Genomic DNA, 18,952 nt, shown 5'->3' with positions numbered 1-18,952 from the left:
TAAAAAAATAATTTGATTGTATAATTTTCTGCGTCAAATTCGGTTTCCTTTGTTCCCAAAACCCAGCGCAATATTTCGCTCATATTTGTCTCCTATTTGTTGTGCATTCCAAGCTATATATGACCTAGCAGCGAGCAAGTATTTTATATTTAATGCTCTTGTACTTCATTCTAGATACAAAAAAGGTTTCATCTCTTTTTGAAATGTGAATGATATTGCAAAACAAAAAATTATCGTGTTGATGGCTTCCTGTGTCACTGAAAAAATAACGGATAACTATATTCGTAACGATATTAGTACTGGTTATAAAAGTTACATATATTTGTGTCTTTCATATGAGAGACAAAATTATAGCATCTGTTTTTTTAAATCAATATACCGGTGAAATGATGTAAAAGCGCATCTGCAGAAACGCATATCAGTAAAGCTTATTGCCTCTTTTCTCCTGTGATAATCACAATGTCTGGCATTTCATCACTCTTGCTTTATTTCATTATGATGCTGGAGACGATATTAATATGAAAAAGTGTGTACTTTGCACCTATCCAAAGTATGGGACTAAAATGATCGTTAGAACATCCTGTGGAAAGATGATAACCCAACCCTTTGACGGGCGACACAGTTACCAATCTTTTGTTGTTATTTCTCCCTTTGTTATTCGGCATTGTCACTTTTTAAAGGTAAAGGATGGGTCATTTTGCATTGGTTTCGTTGGATATTCGAAAGTTCGTGTGGCTGAATCAATTACGCATCGAGAAAGGAGTCAAATCAATTAACGGTAGAGTTAAATATGCGATTAAATAAACTTTGGCAGCGCTGCCGTTCGATGACGTCATACTGCGGTGTATTTAAAAGGCATATTTAATGGTTAGCCACTTTATGCTCTGCGGACGATAAAGACTATATTGATTGCTTCACCTAGAAGAACTACACAAAAGGAAGTCTTCTACGGTATATAGAGAATAAAGAGTAATTTCCCTAGTCAATAGTTTAGTATAACGTCAATAGAGTTCCAACATTATCTGTTCTGCTTCATTGACAAATCTAATCCCGATATCACCTATCCAGACCGCGCAGAAGAACGCAAATAATCCAACCTCAATATAAAACCCCCCATTGCGAGCCCACAGAACAAGCAAAGAAACAAAACCTCACAAAAGGAAGAGTTTTTAGAAGCCTGCGCGCTGCCGGTCCGAAGTGATCTCGCGTTCAGTCGTTATCTGGACGTCACTCGGGAAGCACGCGCCATGACGGAGGATCGGCCTGCAGAAGGCGAAATTGTCAGGTGTCAGCTGTTCGAGGTGGGCCCACGCTACTTCAACCTCGCCTACATAGGGGAAGGAGCGTACGGCATGGTGGTGTAAGTACAGAGGAGAGAGAGGGAGAGGAAGAGCGAGAGAGAGAGAGCAAGCAGGCGAGGAGGGGGTTTTGGTGGACCTGTTGTGTTGCGGGATTATTGATCAGCGGGCGAGCAGGAGAGAGAGGGAGAGGGAGGCAGCAGGAGGAGCAGGAGGAGGCAGGAGGAGGAGGAGGAGGAGGGGGTGGTGGCGGCGGAGGACGAGGAGGAGGAGGAGGAGGTGATGTGAGGGGTCTGAGGACGAGGTTGTTTTGGGTGGCGAATGGGAGGCATTTTTGGGGGGGAGGGCAAAGGGGGACGAGGAGGAGGGGGGTTGTGTGAGAAGATCGACACGCCCTTGCTCCTCGGCCCCGCACCCCCTCCCTTGCCCCCCTCGATGTGACCTTGGTTGGATGACGTCACGCAGGCTGCGAGGTCAGGTCATCCTGCAGGTGAAGAGGGGGGGGAGGGGCGAGGGAGGGGGGGCAGGTGGGCCGCGAGGGGGACCCTAGGGGGGGAAGGGGAGGGGGTGGCATTTCCTTGCAAGACACCCCCTTCTGTGTCCCTTTCTGAGGCTGCAACAAGAGCCTTTTCCTTGCTCTTGATAAGGAGGGGCTATGAGGACCCTTATCTCACGCCCCATTGTTTACACCTGTGGTTGTTATCCTTATCAAACGTCATTCTCTGTAGATTTTATGAGCCTTTTGTGCAGTTGTTTCTTACAAGACAGAGCAGTTAGAACTCCTATCTTTGTTTATGTGTTACGTGATCATATGGAAAGTTTCGTAACTGGGATAGATCTTCGTTTGATTATAAAATGCTGCAGTTTTCAGGACTCTGTTGATTTTAAACATCAAGGAAAATGTTTGGTTTCTGTGTTCAGATGGCAGATTGTTGATTGTCTTGATCAACTTCTGTTTGGTTGCTTGTTTTGACTCGCACTTGTAGCTGGTTCTACGTCCCGGATGTTTATTTTTCGATTGGTTTCGGTTTTGAGCTGTGTGTATTACTCTCTCTGTTATGGATTTCACAAGGGAAATGTGAATTGCTCTATATTCATTTTTTTTTTTTATGTGCGCTAAATGAAATGAATTGGAAAATAAGTTTTATATTTGGAATTAAATTGTATTTCATATGAATTCATTGAGGAACATGTATTCAAAATATAGTTGATTATGAATGTATCCTTTCATAAATTGATATAGATATTACATAGATGCATATGCTTGTACACACCTGCACATATCTTGACATACCAGTAAAAACTTCAACATACCTTACACATATGTAGATATAGCTTCACATATGTGGACATACCTGTATATATATGGACATACCTGTATATACATGGACATACCTGTGCATATGTGGACATACCTGTGCATATGTGGACATACCTGTGCATATGTGACATACCTGCGCATATGTGGACATCCCTGTGCATACATGATGTACCTGCATATACGTGAACATACCTGCATATATGTGGGCATACCTGCATATACGTGGACATACCTGCATATACGTGGACATACCTGCATATACCTGGACATACAAGCATATACGTGGACATACCAGCATATACGTGGACAAACCTGCATATACGTGGACATACTGCATATACGTGGACATACCTGCATATACGTGGGCATACCTGCATATACGTGGACATACCTGCACATACGTGGACATACCTGCACATACGTGGACATACCATCATATACGTGGACATACCATCATATACGTGGACATACCTGCATATACGTGGACATACCTGCGCATGCATATGTGGACATACCTTCATATACGTGGACATACCTGCGCATACGTGGACATACCATCATATACGTGGACATACCATCATATACGTGGACATACCTGCATATACGTGGACATACCTGCGCATGCATATGTGGACATACCTTCATATACGTGGACATACCTGCGCATGCATATGTGGACATACCTGCGCATGCATATGTGGACATACCTGCGCATGCATATGTGGACATACCTGCGCATGCATATGTGGACATACCTGCGCATGCATATGTGGACATACCTGCGCATGCATATGTGGACATACCTGCGCATGCATATGTGGACATACCTGCGCATGCATATGTGGACATACCTGCGCATGCATATGTGGACATACCTGCGCATGCATATGTGGACATACCTGCGCATGCATATGTGGACATACCTGCGCATGCATATGTGGACATACCTGCGCATGCATATGTGGACATACCTGCGCATGCATATGTGGACATACCTGCGCATGCATATGTGGACATACCTGCGCATGCATATGTGGACATACCTGCGCATGCATATGTGGACATACCTGCGCATGCATATGTGGACATACCTGCGCATGCATATGTGGACATACCTGCGCATGCATATGTGGACATACCTGCGCATGCATATGTGGACATACCTGCGCATGCATATGTGGACATACCTGCGCATGCATATGTGGACATACCTGCGCATGCATATGTGGACATACCTGCGCATGCATATGTGGACATACCTGCGCATGCATATGTGGACATACCTGCGCATGCATATGTGGACATACCTGCGCATGCATATGTGGACATACCTGCGCATGCATATGTGGACATACCTGCGCATGCATATGTGGACATACCTGCGCATGCATATGTGGACATACCTGCCCATGCATAGATATACCTGTGCATATGTGGACATATCCACACATATGTGCTTATACAGTGTAAATGTGTATATGTACAAATACACTATACTGTATATGCACACCCATGAACATACACATACATGCACATACATGAATTTACATGCTTAAACATGAACAAGTTTACAAATTCATTCTGTCATATTCGCTCATTCACACATTCTCTTGCTCTCACTCACTCTCTCTCTCGCTCACTTGCTCACTCTCTCTCTCGCTCGCTCACTCGCTCACTCTCTCTCTCTCTCGCTCACTCTCTCACTCTCTCACTCTCTCACTCTCTCACTCTCTCACTCTCTCACTCTCTCATGTGCAGACACACACATAGGCACACACACTGAAGATATTTATACACATGCTTTTGCATCATTATATAGGCTACATGCAAATAAATAGAAGCTTTATATTTTAACATCTATGTGCCTGTCTGTCTATCTCTCTACCAGTGTATCTATGTATCTATCAACAGATGTATCTGTCTATCTGTATGTCAACCGTTGTATCTATTGATCCATCTTTCTGTCTATCAGCCATTATATCTACTGATCCATCTATTTGTATGTCAACTGTTGTATCTATCGATCTATCTATCTATCAACCACTGTATCTGTCAATCCATCTGTGTCTATCAACCATTTTATGTATCAATTCATCTATCTGTCTATCATCTGGTGTATCTATCAATCCATCTGTCAATCATTGCATCTATTGATCCATCTGTCTGTCTATCAACCATTGTATCTTTCAATTCATCTGTCTATCAACCATTCTGTCTCAGTCCATCGATCCATCTATCTATCAACCATTCATCCATCTATCTGTCTGTCTATCAACCATTGTATCTGTCAGTTCATCTATCTGTCTAGCAACCAATGTATCTATCTGTCAATCCAACAGTGTATCTATCACCATTTATCTGTCTATCTGTTATCAGTGTATCAATCTGTCAGTCTATCTATCAGTTTGCCTGGCTGTCTCAGCCTTGTCAATCAGTGTGTCTCAGCTTTGTCAGTCTGTTTGTCTGTCTCTATCAGTCTTAGTCTGTCTGTCTCTGTCAGCCTTGTCAGTGTGTCTGTCTGTCTCTATCAGCCTTGTCAGTGTGTCTGTCTGTCTCTATCAGCCTTGTCAGTGTGTCTGTCTGTCTCTATCAGCCTTGTCAGTGTGTCTGTCTGTCTCTATCAGCCTTGTCAGTGTGTCTGTCTGTCTCTATCAGCCTTGTCAGTGTGTCTGTCTGTCTCTATCAGCCTTGTCAGTGTGTCTGTCTGTCTCTATCAGCCTTGTCAGTGTGTCTGTCTGTCTCTATCAGCCTTGTCAGTGTGTCTGTCTGTCTCTATCAGCCTTGTCAGTGTGTCTGTCTGTCTCTATCAGCCTTGTCAGTGTGTCTGTCTGTCTCTATCAGCCTTGTCAGTGTGTCTGTCTGTCTCTATCAGCCTTGTCAGTGTGTCTGTCTGTCTCTATCAGCCTTGTCAGTGTGTCTGTCTGTCTCTATCAGCCTTGTCAGTGTGTCTGTCTGTCTCTATCAGCCTTGTCAGTGTGTCTGTCTGCCTCTATCAGCCTTGTCAGTGTGTCTGTCTGCCTCTATCAGCCTTGTCAGTGTGTCTGTCTGTCTCTATCAGCCTTGTCAGTGTGTCTGTCTGTCTGTCTCTATCAGCCTTGTCAGTGTGTCTGTCTGTCTCTATCAGCCTTGTCAGTGTGTCTGTCTGTCTCTATCAGCCTTGTCAGTGTGTCTGTCTGTCTCTATCAGCCTTGTCAGTGTGTCTGTCTGTCTCTATCAGCCTTGTCAGTGTGTCTGTCTGTCTCTATCAGCCTTGTCAGTGTGTCTGTCTGTCTCTATCAGCCTTGTCAGTGTGTCTGTCTGTCTCTATCAGCCTTGTCAGTGTGTCTGTCTGTCTCTATCAGCCTTGTCAGTGTGTCTGTCTGTCTCTATCAGCCTTGTCAGTGTGTGTGTCTGTCTCTATCAGCCTTGTCAGTGTGTGTGTCTGTCTCTATCAGCCTTGTCAGTGTGTGTGTCTGTCTCTATCAGCCTTGTCAGTGTGTGTGTCTGTCTCTATCAGCCTTGTCAGTGTGTGTGTCTGTCTCTATCAGCCTTGTCAGTGTGTGTGTCTGTCTCTATCAGCCTTGTCAGTGTGTCTGTCTGTCTCTATCAGCCTTGTCAGTGTGTCTGTCTGTCTCTATCAGCCTTGTCAGTGTGTCTGTCTGTCTCTATCAGCCTTGTCAGTCTGTCTGTCTGCTGTCTCTTATCAGCCTTGTCAGTCTGTCTGTCTGTCTGTCTCTTATCAGCCTTGTCAGTCTGTCTGTCTGTCTGTCTCTTATCAGCCTTGTCAGTCTGTCTGTCTGTCTGTCTCTTATCAGCCTTGTCAGTCTGTCTGTCTGTCTGTCTCTTATCAGCCTTGTCAGTCTGTCTGTCTGTCTGTCTCTTATCAGCCTTGTCAGTCTGTCTGTCTGTCTGTCTCTTATCAGCCTTGTCAGTCTGTCTGTCTGTCTGTCTCTTATCAGCCTTGTCAGTCTGTCTGTCTGTCTGTCTCTTATCAGCCTTGTCAGTCTGTCTGTCTGTCTGTCTCTTATCAGCCTTGTCAGTCTGTCTGTCTGTCTGTCTCTTATCAGCCTTGTCAGTCTGTCTGTCTGTCTGTCTCTTATCAGCCTTGTCAGTCTGTCTGTCTGTCTGTCTCTTATCAGCCTTGTCAGTCTGTCTGTCTGTCTGTCTCTTATCAGCCTTGTCAGTGTCTGTTCATCAGCTTGTCAGTCTCAGCCTTGTCAGTGTTCGTCTGTCTCTATCAGCTTGTCAGCTGTGTTGTCTGTCTCTATCAGCCTTCATGTTCGTTTGTCTCATCAGCTTGTCATGTGTCTGTCTGTCTCTATCAGCCTTGTCATTGTTGTCTGTCTTATCAGCTGTCAGTTTTCTTGTCTCTATAGCTGTCATATCTGTCGTGCTACATGTGTCATCGTCACTGTCTCATATCAGCTTGTCATGTCTCATGTATGTTGTACTTATCAGCCTGTCAGTCATCATTGTCATGTTCTGTATGTTTATCAGTTGTCATTGTTGTTTCTTATCACTTGTCAGTCAGTTGTTCAGTTGTTGTCTGTTCTATATGTTGTCAGCTGTTGTTTCTATCAGCTTGTCAGTGTTCTTCTGTCTATATGTCTGTCAGTGTGTTGTCTCTATAATGCTTTATGTCTGTTGTTCTATAGTTGCATATTGATATGTTTCTTCTGTTATTAGTGTATCTGTATGTCTATATGAATGTCAGTCTCTTCATGTTGTTGTCTTATCATTTGATGTCTGTTCATAGTTGTCAGTCGTCTATGTATTGTCATTTACGTATGTCATCGTATGTATCGTCTTACTTATAATTGCAGTCACTTGTCACTGTTATGTTCAAATGTCAGTCTGTTCTATTATGCAAATGTCTGTAGTATGTACTCATATTTTGAATGTAGTTATATAAGTCATGTTATTTGTATCATATGTATGTATATCTGTATGTGAAATTAATGCTATGATGCATATATAAATGTATGTATGAATCAGATGTATCATCAATATATGAAATGCAATGTATGTATGTATGAATACATAATGACTATGATGTAATGTATATGTATGATATATGAAATGTATGTTATGTATGTAATGCATATATGAATTATTTATGTATGTATGTATGCATTATTATGAAATGTATGTATGATGTATGTATTATGCTTATGAATGATAATGTATGTATGTATGTATACAATATATGTATTTATGAAATGTATGTATGTATGTATACAATATATGTATTTATGAAATGTATGTATGTATGTATGCATATATGAAATGTATTATGTATGTATGTATGTATGCATATATGAAATGTATGTATGTATGTATGTATGTATGCATATATGAAATGTATGTATGTGTATGTATGTATGCATATATGAAATGTATGTATGTATGTATGTATAGCATATATGAAATGTATGTATTATGTATGTATGCATATATGAAATGTATGTATGTATGTATGTATGCATATATGAAATGTATGTATGTATGTATGTATGCATATATGAAATGTATGTATGTATGTATGTATGCATATATGAAATGTATGTATGTATGTATGTATGTATGCATATATGAAATGTATGTATGTATGTATGTATGCATATATGAAATGTATGTATGTATGTATGTATGCATATATGAAATGTATGTATGTATGTATGTATATATGAAATGTATGTATGTATGTATGTATGTATATATGAAATGTATATATGTATGTATGTATGTATGTATATATGAAATGTATGTATGTATGTATGTATGTATATATGAAATGTATGTATGTATGTATGTATGTATATATGAAATGTATGTATGTATGATGTATGTATGTATATATGAAATGTATGTATGTATGAATGATTATGTATGAATTATATGTATATGAAATGTATGTATGTATTTATGAATATGTATATATGAAATGTATGTATGTAATGTATGTATTGTATATATAAAATTATATTAGTATATTATATATATATTATATATCATATATATTATTATTATATATATTACAACAATTTTATATATATAATACTTGATATATATATGTATATATATATGTATATATTATATATATATTGTTATATGTATATATATATATTGTATATGTATATATATATTGTATATAGTATATATATTTTTTATATTATTATAGTATTTATGTTATTATAATGTTATAATATATTATATTGATATATATTATATATTTGTGTATATATATATATATATATTTGTATTATATGTTATATATATTGTATTATATATATTATGTGTATATATGTTATATATATTTGTGTATATTATAATTATATATTGTTATATATGTATATATATTTTATTTTATATGTATATATATATATGTTTATTATTTATTATATATTTATATATATATTTGTATATATGTTATATGTATATATATTTTTTTATATGTTTATATTATTTGTATATGTTATATAATATATTTTATGTATATATATGTTTATATGTATATAATATTTTATATTTATATATATATATATATTTTTATATTGTATATATATTTGTTTATATTTTATATATATATATTGTGTATATATGTTATATATATATATATTTATATATTTATATATATATATTTTATATATGTTTATGTTAATATTATATCTGTTATATATGTATTAATTTTTATTATTATATTATATATTTAATTTTTCATATTAATAAAAATATTTATATATTTATAATATATTTATATATAATTATAAATTATATATTATGTATAAAAAGATAAATAAATATTGTTTTTTTTTATATGTATGTTTTTTTTTGTAATTTTATTAATTGTATATTATTATTAATTATAATATATAATATATTAATAGATTTATGTAATTTTTTTTTATATTTATTTAATTTTAGATGTTTTATTTATATATTATATATATTTTATATTTTATATGTATTATATATTTTATAATGTTTGATTTTATATAAAAATTTATATTTTTTTAATATTTAATATATTAAATAATGTATAATTTTTAAATATATTTTAAATGATTTTATATAATATATTGTATATTATATTATTATATAATAATACAAAAAGTTTTAATTAATATTGTATTATATATATTAATATATTATAAGTATTATATTTATTTATATATTTTATTGTTTATTATATTTATATATATTTTTTGTTTATTTGTGTATATGTATTATGTATTTATATATTGTTATTATATATGTATAATATAATTTAAATGTATATAGTATTTTATTTATATATAATGTATATATATGAAATTAATATAATGTATATTATTTAATTTATATATTTTTATATATATTTATTAATATTTAAAGTTTTGTAATTATTATTTATTTTATAATAATACTAATATTATTTTATTATTATATTTATTAATATATTTTATAAGTTTGTATTATGTATATATTTTATATTTATATTTAATTATATATTTTATTTTTTATTTAATTGTAATTTTATATTATATATTATATATAGTATATTGGTTATAGTTATATTATATATATATATATCTGGTATGTATTTATATGTATATATATATATATTATATTATCTGTGTAGTATGTTTATATGTTATATATATATATCTGTGTATATATGTTTAATATGATATATATATCTGTTTAATATATGTTTCTATTTATAATATATATCATGATGTATCTATGTTTATATGTCTATATATATCTGGCTATATATGTTTATATCGTATATAATATGTGTATATATGTTTATATGTATATATCTTATTTGTCTATATGTTTTTATGTATATGTATTATCTGTGATATATGTTTATATATATATATATTTTGTTTGTATATATGTTTATATGTTATATATAATGTGTATATATGTATATATGTATATATATTTGTGATATATATATATATTTTGTGTTATATATATATTTGTGTTATTTAGATTTGTGTATATATTTATATATTTGTGTTATATATATATTATTTGTTTTTATATGTATATATATTTGTTGTATTTATGTATATATATATTTGTGTATATACGTATATATATATATTTGTGTATATATGTATATATATATTTGTGTATATATGTATATATATATTTGTGTATATATGTATATATATATTTGTGTATATATGTATATATATATATATTTGTGTATATATGTATATATATATATTTGTGTATATATGTATATATATATTTCTGTATATATGTATATATATATATTTCTGTATATATATATATATATATATATATTTGTGTATATATGTATATATATATTTGTGTATATATGTATATATATATATTTGTGTATATATGTATATATATATATTTGTATATATGTATATATATATTTGTGTATATATGTATATATATGTGTATATATGTATATATATATATATGTGTATATATGTATATGAACCGCGTTCATGTTGACAATTGTATAAAAGGTATGAATGAGAATGAATATCTTCACAATACAAGAGATGTATTTGACCGGTTTCGACTATGTCTTCGTCAGAAATACATGAAACCGGTCAAATACATCTCTTGTATTGTGAAGATATTCATTCTCATTCATACCTTTTACATATATGTATATATATATATTTGTGTATATATGTATATATATATATTTGTGTATATATGTATATATATATATTTGTGTATATATGTATATATATATATTTGTGTATATATGTATATATATATATTTGTGTATATATGTATATATATATATATATGTGTATATATGTATATATATATATATTTGTGTATATATGTATATATATATATTTGTGTATATATGTATATATATATATTTGTGTATATATGTATGTATATATATATATATTTGTGTATATATGTATATATATATATATTTGTGTTTATATGTATATAGATATATATATTTGTGTTTATATGCATATGGATATATATATATATTTGTGTTTATATGTATATAGATATATATATATATTTGTGTATATATGTATATATATATATTTGTGTATATATGTATATATATATATTTGTGTATATATGTTTATATATATATTTGTGTATATATGTATATATACATATATATATGTGTATATATGTATATATACATATATATTTGTGTATATATGTATATATACATATATATTTGTGTATATATGTATATATACATATATATTTGTGTATATATGTATATATACATATATATTTGTGTATATATGTATATATACATATATATTTGTGTATATATGTATATATACATATATATTTGTGTATATATGTATATATACATATATATTTGTGTATATATGTATATATACATATATATTTGTGTATATATGTATATATACATATATATATGTGTATATATGTATATATACATATATATTTGTGTATATATGTATATATATACATATATATTTGTGTATATATGTATATATATACATATATATTTGTGTATATATGTATATATATACATATATATTTGTGTATATATGTATATATATACATATATATTTGTGTATATATGTATATATTCATATATATTTGTGTATATATGTATATATATATATTTATTATATATATATATTATGTGTATGTATATGTATGTATATGAATATATATATATTTATTTATATATATATACATATATATATATATATATATATACACATTTATATATATGTATATATATATTTGTGTAAATATGTATATATACAGATTTGTGTACGTTTTTTTGTTTTTTTTTCATATATTTCCATATTGATATATATATATATATATATTTATATATATATTTGTGTACATATGTGTATATATTTTATATATGTGTATTCATGTAGATATGTGTATATATGTTTTTTTGTGTATATATGCATATATATGTATATATTTTTGTATATATTTACATGTTTATGTATGTATATATATATATTAATTTTAATATTTTACATATTCGTATATGATTTTGTAGTTATATATAATTGTAGTTACATTATTTCTTGATGGGAAATTATAGCGAGTCTCTCAATCCACCTATGGTTTAAGAGACTCTATATCAAGTATATGACCAATAATCTTTACCTCGATGTGTAAAGTGAACCTAACGAGAGGATCTTTGTTATGTGTGGTGTCCAAGCTTTCGAAGGGATGTGAAGCACGGCTGGAAATACCCAACAGGTGGAGTAGGGGACGACTTACCTGACGTGGTCTGAATTGCGTGGCATTTCTTTTTGTTTGTTTGTCTGTCTTCTTCTCGTTCTTCTTTTTTAACTTGTGGTTGATTTGGCTCGTTGTGAATGTTGTTGGTGTTTTTCGTGGAGGAAATGCATGTCCTTTTTTGATTGTTCTATTTATTAATTGATTTTGTTTTCATGTTCATTAAGGTGCAGTTGGTGGGTTTTACCATTTGATATGTAAGAATTTAAAGGATTTTTCTTCTTCTTCTTTTTCTTCTTTATTGCATTTAGGAGAGTATATTAGTTCATGCGTTTTATACTGTAATTGACTCTTAAAGAGGTTGGGAAGCACAAACAGCAAGGATGAGTTCAACTTCATTCTAAGAAGAAGTTTTATACAAAGCCCTCCCTCGTTTACTAGGCGAGGAGAATTTTTGCTTCTTGGTTGGTTCTGTTTTGAGGACTTTTATTTATTTATCTGGGATTGGTTGGAAGAAACAGGTAGAGAGTGGGTGGGTGAGTGGGTGGGTGGGTGAGTGGGTGAGTGGGTGGGTGGGTGAGTGGGTGGGTGGGTGGGTGGGTGGGTGGGTGGGTGGGTGGGTGGGTGGGTGGGTGGGTGATGAGCGAGGGTGTGGGTGGTTGGGTGGGCGGGTGGGCGGGGGGGCGGATGATGAGCGAGGGTGTGGGTGGATGGGTGGGTGGGAGATAGTCAGTCAGTGTGTGGGGGAGTGTGTGATTGAGTGAGTTGGGTGGTGAATGTTTTGTCACTAATTCATGTAAATACAATGCCATATATATATATTTTGTTCTTTGAAACATATGTTCACTTTGTTTGAAGATCAAGGAAAATATGATCACTTGAACTCTTATACTATGTATTTCAATCCTTGGAAGGACTTGCATACATTATCCTATGTACTTTACATTTTACAGATCTCTAATGTATGCTCTTATTATTGTTATTATTTTTTCAGGTCTGCAAATGATAATGTGACCAAAACTAAGGTAGCAATCAAGAAGATATCCCCCTTTGAACATCAGACATACTGTCAGAGAACACTTCGGGAGATCAAAATTCTAACAAGGTTCAAGCATGAAAATGTAAGTACGAATAACAGAATGTCCATAGGAGTATTGCAGTTTACTGGTGCATGCTTCTTTTCTTCAGGTGAATGAAGCGGTGCTTGAGAATTTGTATTTGAATATTGGGTGAGAATGAAGGATGAATGTTTTTTTATTTGTTTGATTTTAACAAATTGTATGACCTTGATTAATAGTTGAGCTGGGAAGAAATTGACCCAATTTGCTTGTATGTATGTATATATATACATAAATGCATATGTGTATATATGTACATAAATATATATAAAACAAGCCATTGCTTGTTTTAGATTATTTTTCCACACCTGTTAAGAGTTATAATCCAGAGACTTGGTGCTGAAATTAGTGATGTTTAGGCCTGGTTATGAATTCTTAGCTAGAAATGAAGGAATGTAAGGGAACATAAAAACAATGGTATGTGGTGTGTTCCTAGGAAGGTGACACACAAGTGGAATATTACAGTAAATAGTTATTATTGCCACCTCAGTGGGATTTCCTATGTAGCTTGTCTGCTACATGCAGGTTGGTCAGGATACCAAGGGAGAGTTAATTTTACCATAGGGCAGTCTTGTTTTGTGTGAAGAATATTTTGTTACATGTGGGTCTTGTTGATAAATGATTGCTCTTATCCATACCATAATATCCCTCTGAGATTACCAGCACGGAGAGATAGCTTTTAGCATCTTGTAAATATTAGTTTGGGTATTTTTAATGCCAGTGAACACTGAGAAGGAAAGGGGGGAAGATAAAATTCAAAGCACTTGCTGATTAGCTCATGGTGAAAGCTTATGACTAATATCAAAACAAGATACGTACAGTCATAGGGTACTACAGGACTTCACATGACTACTTCTGTCATAATGGTGAGGCTGTATTTTATGTGAATAAGATGTTCAGTGTAATTGTCAGTAATGTTTTATATGTGGAGAAGCTGTACTTATATTTGGGAAGTATGGGTAAGGTACATCTTATACCAGTTACTCTTCAGAAAATTGCATTTTTGTAAACAATACATTTGCATGTCTCTCCATACGTATTGTTTAGTCACAGAATTGAAGGATTTTCAGTTTAAATGATGATGATTTTTACTTATCAGTTATTAATGATAACATAAGTTCATTCATGCTTTTGTAGCTTATTCAGGGACAAATCTTCAAAAATATAATGGCTGTAACTAATAGTCTCCTTGCTGTCATTTTAATCATTTAGATGTTATTTGGAAAATATTTTGCTTGGGACTCATATCATAGCATCTAGTAATTTCTTGTTTCCTAGAATTTTCTTTTGTTTATAAGTGTTTACTCTTTCAGGTAATAGACATCCGTGATATAATACGAGCCACGAGCATAGATCAAATGAAGGATGTTTATATTGTTCAGTGTCTTATGGAGACTGACTTGTACAAGTTACTTAAATCTCAGGTAAGGCCAAGGGTGCAGCTTGAAAGACATTGTGTGATTTCTTGGTTTGGCAGTGGTGTAGTATTTACCATGATGAATTATTTGTAGTCATAAGTGCTCTTTGTTAATGATTAATAATGTACAGGCAGTCTGATAACCAAATGTTGTTTTTTAAATGCAAAAATATTTTGAAGAATAAAGTAACTGACAGTGACTTCATTACAAGGCTTTGCAGTGTATTGAACTAGTTCTATATTTACTTATTTTTTCCACTTACAGGGAGAGATTAGTAAGGAACCCACATCATCTAATTTTGTTATTATGATTCCAGAAACTGAGTAATGACCACATTTGCTACTTCCTTTATCAAATTCTTCGAGGGTTGAAGTACATCCACTCGGCAAATGTTCTTCACCGTGACCTGAAGCCTTCTAATTTGCTGCTAAATACCACATGTGACCTGAAGGTAGACATTTCCATTCTTTTTGTCTCATTTTCTATATTGGTTGGTTTTGGTATTTCGATGTTTATGTGCAAGCCTGTTCGGTGATAATGGTTTGCTTAAGCTGGTTTGTAAAACTTTGGTTATCACAATTACTTTTCTGATACTAAGTCTCATTCAATCGCAGATCTGTGACTTTGGCTTGGCTCGTGTGGCTGATCCAGAGCACGACCACACAGGTTTCCTGACCGAGTATGTTGCAACTCGTTGGTACCGTGCACCTGAGATCATGCTGAACTCTAAGGTAGGTTTATTATTTGTACATTTGAGAAGAAAGAACTTATATATATATATATTTTTTTTCTATTCCAATCGATATTTTTTTTATATATATATATGATATTTGATATGTTTTTACCTTTTATTTTAGAAAGAATAAAAATGAAAAATATATCTACACAAATATCAAATAAAAATAGAATTTAGTCATGGTGTTGTGGATACAGGTAGCTGGTGAATGTAGACCTACTCTTGTAAATTTTGAGTAAACATAGACCTTGAAGATGAGTGTGTTTGTTAACATTGTAAATTAGTTCCTTATATTAAGTGATCTATATTTTCATCACTCGATGTCAAATAACAAAGCTACCAACTTTTGTGGTATCAGACTGCATGGCCACTGCACTCTGAGAATATTCCAGCTCCACTGGAATTAGGTATAGATTATTTATGTGCATGGTCTTGATACTAAATGTTTTAAAATCAGGACTGTGGAGTCGGTACTCAAAACACCTGACTCCTTGAATTCTGACTGACTCTGACTCCGACTCTGATCCCTAACTATAATAAAAAAATAAGGATTTCATAACAACTACAGGCTACCTGTTAACCCATGTTCTTAAAAGGTTTGAGTCAAACGATTATAGCTATGCTGTTGTGACCTCTTTATTTTATATTCTAAAAAAAAATAAAAAAAATAAAAAATAAATCATTGTTCTTTAATTAAAAGATATATTCGACCATGGCAAAATGAAAAATACAATTTATGTTGAGGTGAGAGTCAGAGTCCGAATTGGAACATTTTTACCGACTCCCAATCCAGCAACACCAAATTCCTTCCGACTTCGACTCCGACTCCACAGCCCTGATTAACATTCCTTTTTCTTTGAGGAATTGAGGGGAACGATGGCAAACACAAAATTCCTTAAGTTGTTTTATTTTGTTAAAGTTATGAAGGAGCATCATCTTTCTTAGTTTGGTGTGACTTAAACAAGCATTCATTACGCTATAGCAGCTTTGTATAACCTGTCATGTTATGATTAGATGTAGAATAGGAACATCTGGAGAAGTGAGATGGCACTGTGAGAATTTTGTTTTAATAACTATTAAGAATTTTTTTTTTTGTGTTTGAGTCTCATGAATTAGTATTTAGGAGCGGGTCTGTATTATAAAGGCTTATTCATATGTGAAATTAAAATTATCTTGATTTATGTGAGCGTCTTGCACACTTATCATTGGAATTAACTTTTGATTTTTTTTAGGGGATACTGAATTGTAATTTATTGTGCCAGGTTAGTTGTTAGTGGGAAATTTAGCTAGAAAGGCCTTTTTTTAACATTTGATTATAAATAAGGGATGTGAAGGAATAAAATGCTGTGTTTTTTAACCCAATCAAGATAGATGACATCCCACTTTGTCATGGCAAAAAAACCTAGATGCTGGACATTGCCTAACAATTTCTTGAATGCATCTTCTGATAACCAGAATTAAGGTTCATTTTCCTGACTATAAGCTGGAAATATATATATATATATATATATATATATATATATATATATATATATATATATAATCTAGACACACACACACACACACACACACACACACACACACACACACACACACACACACACACACACACACACACACACACACACACACACACATATGCACACACACATATATATATATATATTTGTTATATAATATACATACAGACATATACATTTGTATATATAAATATACATACAGACATACATACAGACATACATATGTATATATACATATACATACAGACATATACATATGTATATATACATATACATACATACATATACATATGTATTTATACATATACATACATACATATACATATGTATTTATACATATACATACATACATATACATATGTATTTATACATATACATACATATACATATGTATTTATACATATACATACATACATATACATATGTATATATACATATACATACAGACATACATATGTATATATACATATACATACAGACATACATATGTATATATACATACAGACATACATATGTATATATACATACAGACATACATATGTATATATACATGTACATACAGACATACATATGTATATATACATATATATACAGACATACATATGTATATATACATACACATACAGACATACATATGTATATATATATAATACACACACACATATGATTGGATGTTTGTATGCATACATACATACAAACATCCAATCATATGGCCATATGATGTGAACATACCTATATATTCATAATTGCATATCAAAGTCAATCTCAAGGTTGTCACCGTTTTCTTTCTTCAATGAGTTCATAGTTCTCATCAGAGGAGTTTTCTTGTCTTCACGGCACAAGAGGCTTTATTGTGAATGTCCTTGCCCGAGCACAGATCCAAGAAGTGTCAGCATGGTAGGAGTGGGCATCAAGGCCTGCATAGTGGGTTGGTAGCAGATGGGTCTTGGATAGAGGGTTGGCAGCTGACTAGGGGGATGGGCGGTGGTTTTTCATGTTTTTTCTTTCTTTCTTTCCTTCTCTCCTTTCTATTTCTCTTTCTTTCTATTTCTCTTTCTTTCCTTTTCTCCTTCTTTCCTTCTCTCCTTCTTTCCTTTTCTCCTTCTTTCCTTCTTTCCTTCTCTCCTTCTTTCCTTCTCTCCTTCTTTCCTTCTCTCCTTCTTTCCTTCTTTCTTTCCTTCTCTCTTTCCTTCTCTCTTTCTTTTCTTCTTTCCTTCTTTCCCTTTTTCTCTTTTCCCTTTTTTCTCTCTTTCCTTCTTTCTCTCTTTCCTTCTTTCCCTTTTTCTCCCTTTCCTTCTTTCTGTCTTTCCTTCTTTCCTTCTTTTCTTCTTCTTTTTCTTTTCTTCTTTTTCTTCT

At 32.5% G+C, this 18,952-nt stretch overlaps 1 protein-coding gene across 1 annotated transcript in view; it reads left to right on the top strand.

The window, feature by feature from the left end:
• The first annotated feature begins 1,202 nt into the window (after positions 1 to 1,202).
• Positions 1,203 to 18,952, top strand: part of LOC125044393 (mitogen-activated protein kinase 1-like) — a 31,327-nt gene continuing 13,577 nt past the window's right edge. The window contains exons 1-5 of the mRNA XM_047641037.1: positions 1,203 to 1,360; positions 13,799 to 13,925; positions 15,236 to 15,346; positions 15,657 to 15,791; positions 15,955 to 16,071. Of these exons, the coding sequence (XP_047496993.1) occupies positions 1,248 to 1,360; positions 13,799 to 13,925; positions 15,236 to 15,346; positions 15,657 to 15,791; positions 15,955 to 16,071 (603 nt within the window). The 5' untranslated portion in view covers positions 1,203 to 1,247. The remainder of the gene's footprint in view (positions 1,361 to 13,798; positions 13,926 to 15,235; positions 15,347 to 15,656; positions 15,792 to 15,954; positions 16,072 to 18,952) is intronic.

Source organism: Penaeus chinensis, chromosome 35 (genome assembly GCF_019202785.1).
Source record: "Penaeus chinensis breed Huanghai No. 1 chromosome 35, ASM1920278v2, whole genome shotgun sequence".
Classification (NCBI taxonomy): Eukaryota; Metazoa; Arthropoda; class Malacostraca; order Decapoda; family Penaeidae; genus Penaeus; species Penaeus chinensis.
Note: the sequence above shows the minus strand (reverse complement) of the source record. Positions and strands in the feature narration are given on the sequence as shown.